The sequence below is a fragment of the Carassius carassius genome, chromosome 4, assembly GCF_963082965.1.
Source record: "Carassius carassius chromosome 4, fCarCar2.1, whole genome shotgun sequence".
NCBI lineage: Eukaryota > Metazoa > Chordata > Actinopteri > Cypriniformes > Cyprinidae > Carassius > Carassius carassius.
The window spans coordinates 40,593,843-40,601,453 of NC_081758.1; the positions used below are offsets into that span (position 1 = coordinate 40,593,843).

General features: G+C 33.3%; 1 protein-coding gene across 1 annotated transcript; it reads right to left on the reverse strand.

Moving 5' to 3' along the window:
• Positions 1-1,292: 1,292 nt before the first annotated feature.
• elac1 (elaC ribonuclease Z 1) lies at positions 1,293-5,411 on the reverse strand. The gene is made up of 3 exons (XM_059548811.1): positions 5,203-5,411; positions 3,713-4,189; positions 1,293-1,850 (listed from the first exon to the last, which is right to left on the reverse strand). The coding sequence occupies exons 1-3, from the start codon at positions 5,357-5,359 to the stop codon at positions 1,366-1,368; spliced, it is 1,119 nt and encodes a 372-aa protein (XP_059404794.1). The 5' UTR covers positions 5,360-5,411; the 3' UTR covers positions 1,293-1,365.
• Positions 5,412-7,611: the final 2,200 nt, after the last annotated feature.

A 7,611-nucleotide genomic window follows, 5' to 3' on the forward strand; every position in this document is an offset into this window, starting at 1 on the left:
TTGCTATATTTACACACTGCAGTAACCCACAGTGCAAGTTGTTTGAATTTATTTCCATTTGGATGAATAGATTTGATTCAATAATCTTAACTCGGTTTTTGATCCGGCTAGGTTATGCAACAAGTGGCACAGAATTGTTTGAAGTTTTGTTATACACTGCATACTGTTTCACATCATTTTAAATTAAATAGTAGTTAGTATACAGTAAGTTTCTGAATTTAATTCAAGACTTGACACTCCTAGACTATTGTCAGTGCAATTTTCCTTGGTGCAGCTAATGACAGAAATTGTATGCTTTACTTACCATTAACCCCTTTAAAGCCTGACACATGAAATAACATTTAAAAAATAATAATAAAAATAAAACTGAACCCCATAATTTGGACAAAATGCAAATAAAAAAGTCTGCCTATGTGTTTTATAGGCCTTGTAGTATATTCTCGGTTGGAGCTCAAACAAAAGAAGGGATAAAGATGGAGTAAAAGGCTCGAACGGAGCAAAAATATGCAATTCGGCACAGTTATTTATAAGGTTAAAAATAAGATGCCAGTAATTGATTTACATTTCAAGTAGCTTGCAATGTAAATCAATGAGATTTTTATATCAATAGTATAGCAGACCACTTAAAATGCATATAAATATCATTTTTCACTCGATATCTGCCAATAAGGTCTTGTATTGTATTTTTATTTTCAAATCTCTGTAGTTTCTAAACGTATAATGCAATGCAATACAATGACTATTAAGAGATGAACAAATAAACGTTCCTCAAAAGCCTGATGATCATATTTGATACTCGCATTTTAACCAGATTTTTCTAAAAAGAAAAACCTAATTTGATTCAGTCCAGCAAGTGTCCATCTTGAAATATTACTAACAATATAAAAAAATATTTTTCCGTTTACTTAAAAATCAATAAACAACGTGAATCAAAAACCGAAAGTGGACATTTTTTTAAATTAATGTTTACTTGCAAAAAATCAAGGCATCTAGAAGATTGAGTGCAGCAGGTTTTTCAGCAAAGTTTTGATCATGTTGATAATTTAGAGGTCTCTGTAGGGTCAAGTCATCATCATACAGACAACTGAAATGGTTCATGCATTTCACTAGATATTAAAACTTCCCAACCTCAGTTCACTGGTCCAACAGCTTCTGTTTATGAAAATCAAATGATTAACAGTAAATAAACAAGTGAAAATCTCACCTCCTCGGGGATGTCCATCAGAGAGGCCCACACACTTCTCACCACTCGATCGATACACATATACTCTAAATAAATAAACACTCTAGAATATGATAAAACGGACAGACTTTATTAAAACACAATTCTTAGAAAAACATATTCATACATAAGTCTTACAGATACTACTGTGACAAATTCTTCTTGAGCGCAACAGGCAGCGTGAGAAAGTCTTCAGCGAGGATGACCTCCGTGTTTGACCCCTGCAGCACGAGCTCAGCCTGTCTCTTGAGCTCGGTTATGTCGTCATCGTCGCCGTCTCGCCGCAGTGTTTGGGGTTTGTAGCGTTGACTGAAGTGGTGCAGAACCAGTGTTTGCGCCCCGCAGGCGAGCGCCGTCGCAGCAGCCATGCTGGGAGTGCTGTGCCCATGTTCCACTGCCTTCTCCTGCTGCCCGTCCTCCAGCGTGGCCTCGTGCACCAGCACATCCGCCCCCTGACACGCCCTTTTAAACCCATCCCCCAGCGGAGCGCTGCAGTCCCCGAACACACACACCTTACGGCCCTTCAGCGGCGGCTCCAGCACCTCGCTGGTGGTCAATACACGTCCACTATCTAGAGTCACAGACTCTCCGTTCTTCAGACACCCGTATAGAGGCCCCGGCTTCAAACCTGCACAAGATAACATTAAAAGATTTACATTTTTTAATCTTAATCTTACAGTTCAATCAATGTGGTTACATATCTGCTTAATTACTGATATTATATTTTTATTGTACAGCCAGATGTACTACATAGTTGGTTGGTTGGCTGGCTGGTGTTTTAACACTTCACTGGCTATTTTCATTGTGAGAAACAACCGAAATAGTATAAAGGATCAATAAAAAATAAAAATGTTTAAAGTAGATAAAAACTTCTAAAATGTATTCTGGGCAGACACTGTTAAATATATTACTTTTGCTGAGAAATACATCATCATATTTACCATTTTACGCCATAACAGCACTTCATGGCAAAGTCAAGAATAATAAGTTTTAACAGTCTTAATAATACATTTAATAATAATAATTATACATATAAACAAAAAACTATTGTTTGTATATATTATAAATACAAATTATATATTTATATATATTTTTTTACAAAGTGATAAATAAATAAATTAAAACATTTGATATATTAATTTTTTTTGTTATCTATTATTATTTTTTTCCCAGGAGAAACTAATTTTTTTTTTACATTTTTTTTAAAAAGGCCCATGAAAGTACTTTCATTTGTAACATTCCCTAGTATCATTTAAAGCATGACATTCAAAAATATGATTTACAGTCAAGGATGACTTACCTAAAAAAATAAAACAAACTAATTAAAAACACACTTACACACACATACAGGCAATTCTTCTCCATTCAATAAATATACATAGGGACGAATTCAATATCTTGTATATACTGGTAAATTCTTTTTTCAAAATAAAACCAATGATTAGATCTTTCATTTATAACTAAATTCATACAGTAGGCCTAATTTGTTATGGATTCATTCATTCCATTCAATTTAACACTTTTAGGAAACATATAAATTCAGTATGAGTGATATCAACTGCTAAAAGAACTTAAATTAGCACGGTTTAATAAAATATATTTAAGAGATACGTCATAGTAACAAACAACATTCCGATTTAGTTAAAAAAATATCAAAGTTATCAAAGAAACTAAGTTACATATTGTTGCAAGCTATCATTTTACCATGGTATTTTTTGTTAGGGTTGCAAAAAGGTGAAAAATTACCAGGAAATTGCTGAAACTTTCCAGGATTTTTTGGAATATTCCAAGGATTTTTGAAAGGTTTCCAGAAATCTACCGAAAATTTTTCCACCCCTTTGCAACCCTATTTTTTGTACACATTAAAGGTAGAGACGTATATAAAAAAAATATTCACATTTCAGCTTTCTGGAGATCTAGGCTGGTAACAGAAAAAGAAGAAGAAGTCCAAAAAAAAAAAAAAAAAAAAAAAGAATCCCAAAATATAATTATAGTGCACCAATTAAAAAAAAAGAAAATAGATTAATTTAACCGGTAATAGGTGTATATTACTGTATTTTTCGGATTATAAGTCGCACCTGAGTATAAGTCGCATCAGTCCAAAAATATGTCATGATGAGGAAAAAAACATAAGTCGCACTGGACTAAAAGTCACATTTATTTAGAACCAAGAGAAAACATTACCGTCTACAGCCACGTGAGGGCGCTCTACACTGCTCAGTGGTAGGCTACAGGAGCACTGAGTAACATAGAGCGCCCTCTCGCGGCTGGAGAAGGTAATGTTTTCTCTTGGTTCATGTCAAATTAATTTTGATAAATAAGTCGCACCTGACTATAAGTCGCAGTACCAGCCAAACTATGAAAAAAGTGCGACTTATAGTCCGGAAAATACGGTATAAAATAAACTGCTAAATAATAAATTAATCAATTAAAAAGAATAAAACAATAATATTTAATAAATGAACCAGCTTTTTGCCTTTAACAGGTTACCTAGTTCTTTCAGCAGGTCAGTGTTTAACCGTCCTGGACGCTCTCGCTCCTCCACCGAGAAGCCGAACGATGGGACTCTGTGGTAGAGCTTGAACGCTTTAACCACAAACTGTTTGTCCTGGAAGAGGTGGTAACAGTCTGTGTGTGGGTCCAGCCGTACGGTTCTGCCGGGGCGCTCCTGTGGGTGAAGCGTATCGCTGCTGGCGGTCAGCGCAGGACTGAGACGGCCCTCCACGGGACACTGCTCATCCGACGGCTCCAGCTCATGCACGGCATATGGGAATAGCAGCTGGGAGCTGGACAGCTCTAACGCCACACGCAGGAAGTGTCTTAACCCACACGGGCCGTAGATGTCCACGCAGGGGAAAGGCTGATCCGGCTGGGGGTTAGAGTTCAGACTGATGGTGCACAGCAAACCAGGGAGACCAAACAGATGATCACCATGGAGGTGAGATATGAACACTTTCGTGATTTTGCCTGAACAGGGAACATGGGAAAGTTGAAACTTTTTGACTTTATGTGTGTGCACATATACATACATTTTATATATATATATATATATATATATATATATATATATTCAGTTTCAATTTTCTATTCACAAAAATATTAACATATGGACAGCAACTGTTTCCAACATTGATAATAATCTGATATGTTTCTTATGCAGCAGATCAGCATATGAGAATGATTTCTGAAGGATCATGTGACACTGAACACTGGAGTAATGATGCTGAAAATACAGCTTTTTGTTACAGGAATATATTACATATTAATATATATTAAAACAGAAAGCAACTATTTTAAAATGGCAATACTATTAAAGCACAGCACTTTTCATGACAATTAATTAAACAGATTCTGGGCCCATATTGTCGTGTATTATAGAGGGCTTTTTTTCTAATCTGATTTTCAATATATACAGTGATTCATAGTGCAGTATTTTCATTACATCAACATTCATTTTAAATGAAATAAGAGAAAACAGAATAACTTCATATCAGCATGCATTTAAAAATCTGTAAAAAATATTGTGTTGTTTCGTATAAGCGTACATTCACATTGGAATCAGTTAAAACAATTATAAAGTATTTTTAGAACTGCTTAAATTAAATAAATCGGTACAAATATTATATATTAGTTTTTTTCCCCATAAACTAATTAAAAGGTAGTACAACAAATACTACGAAGAAATCTTAAACAATGCATTTTTATAGCAGTAGTGATTTTTCCCCTTTGCAATCATTAGTGAAGAATGTGATTATTGTCATGAATTAATTTCACACATACACTGATGGCACTAAAGGGCCTAAAGTTTTTCTCATAAGCAAAAATAAGGTTTTGTTTGTTTCCGTTGATTTTGAAACACAGAACTGTGATATTTTCACCAGATTCATTAGATTGACCCAGAGCAGAGGACGAGCATGCAGCATGTAAACACAACACGAAGCACTGATCAGCGCGAGCTCAGACGTGCATCAGTGACTCACTCGCTTTAAGTGAACTCCTCATCAACTGAGTCTGTGTTCCCTCTCCACAGTCAAACAGCCAACTTTCCCCTTCAGTCCTCAACACCAGCGCAGACGCGCCGCGGCTGGGAGACGGATACGCCGAGCCGGTCCCGAGGAATGTGATGTCCATGGACATAGTGCTGTTATGCGACTTTACAACTACTATACTAACGACTGTTAAAATAAACCGGCACGATCTCACGCGTTCGATCAACATCCGGGGCACGAGTACGACGTGGAGGCAGGGCTTCACGTGTCGCTCCGCCCCATACGTACTCTGATTGGTTCGCTCGTCTTTCATAGACATACACGTTACATGATAGGAAATGTGTGCGTAGTTGGTGTAGGATGGAGTTTGAGTATGTTGTTTAAACTTGCAGCAGCTAACATCTCGTGATTCAATAAATCAGACAGCGAGTCAAGTTAACAATAAACAACTGTGCAATATAATAAAGGCTTTGTAAAACTGCAGTTTTTAGCTTTTTTAACAACATACTCCTACACCAACTACGCACACATTTCCTATCATGTATGCCTATGAAAGACGATCGAACCAATCAGAGTAGGTATGGGGCGTGGCTACACGTGTAGTCTCGCCTCGCCTTGAATAAAATTGCTGTATATTGCTCAAGATGAATGTTTAAAAAAACTGCTACATGCGGTCGAGTTATGATTTAAAAAAATTCAATAATTTTTCTTTAAATAATTAAATAATCTTCTTCAAATAAATGTTAAAAATGTGATGAATCTGGTTCTTGTCAAGTACTTTATGGTTTATTTCTGGGACACTAGAGGTCAGCATAACATCACACACTAATCTAATAATATTTGTGGGTTATTGTTTAATCAGAGCAGAATTTCCAAGGCAACTTTGCATGATATTAGTATTCATTTAAAAGTAAATAAAAAAGTTAATATTAGCATATATTTAAAAATGACAAAGTATATTTGTGTATACTATTTTAGTATTTTACTATATTAACATTTTATTTTTTTCATATAAATTAATTTTAACCTGTTAAAATATAATGAAAGATAACTATATTATTTTTGTTTTTCTTTTACTTTGCTGACATAAAATTTCCTTACAGATTAAAATTAATTTATATATATATATATATATATATATATATATATAAGTATTTTTCTTTATCAGAATCAGAAATATAAATAGGTAAAATAAAAAATATGCATATTAATAAAAAGATGTATTATATATTTTACAGTTTTTATATTTGCTTGTAAAAAAAAATACAAAACAAAAAACATATGACCTTATTTTGACATATTTAATATAAAAAATTGTTTTTACACATTTTTACAGAATCCCCAAAGCATCTATTATTATTATTATTAATGCATAATTCCCTAAATGGTATGTTAGTTAACTTAAATTAGCTGGATTTATATATATATATATATATATATATATATATATATATATATATATATATATATAATGTATGTGTATATAATGTATGTGTATATAATGTATGTGTATATATATACGTATGTATATATATATACACATGTATATATATACACATGTATGTATATATATACACACATCTTTCAAATACTTCCTGAGACCTAGAAAAAAAAAGTGTGTGAATTTAGTATTTTCTCCATGTGATTACATTGTTAGAGCATAAAAAAATAACAATTAAAAAAATGATATTTCATTCATATGTTATGCTTTGTCCTATGTAGAGGACACCAGGACTAAAATAAATAAATAAAAAGACATGAATGAACATGAATAGGCAAAAACAATAAATTATCAATACTTTTTTAGGTTTCAGGATTTGTTTATTCCATACCTTGTATAACGATAATACTCAACTATGCTATTAAAGATAAAACATGATAATTTGATCTAACATTTCACTTCATGCAATTGTAAAATAGACATTTAGGGTTTTCCCATAATATACAATGTATTTATATACTGCTTCTAATTTGCATAATAATGTGTTCTTGGGGCAACATGTGATGAAAAGAGTAATAATTGGCAAGATTTTCATAACAATATTCAAATATTTCATAGGAATATTGAAATGTAATTTCTTTGCCCTATTCATTTGTTGTGTCTCCCAAAATACATAATGCGGTTTCATAACAGAAACCTACATTTCAATTTGAAACCCTGCATTTTCAATGACAATTAAAATATCTTACATATGATGAGCGACGACTAAAAAATACATAAGCAGGCGCTTTGGTTTTTTGGAATATAGCTGGGATGGTATCAGATCTCTAATTAACTCCACATTCTTCTTTTTTTCACATAATCTGAACTCAAATCATGTTCACATATTGATTTATTTGGGAAGTAGCTGTGAAATGAGTTGGATAACATACACTCAGCCGGTCATTTTTCAAAATAAA

Coding starts and splice junctions, on each gene's coding strand:
- elac1 (XM_059548811.1), bottom strand. CDS start 5,359: ATGTCCATGGACATCACATTCCTCGGGACCGGCTCGGCGTATCCGTCT. Junction 4,190..5,202: donor GAGGAGTTCACTTAAAGCGA/GTGAGTCACTGA, acceptor TTCCCTGTTCAG/GCAAAATCACGAAAGTGTTC. Junction 1,851..3,712: donor TGACCTGCTGAAAGAACTAG/GTAACCTGTTAA, acceptor TATCTTGTGCAG/GTTTGAAGCCGGGGCCTCTA.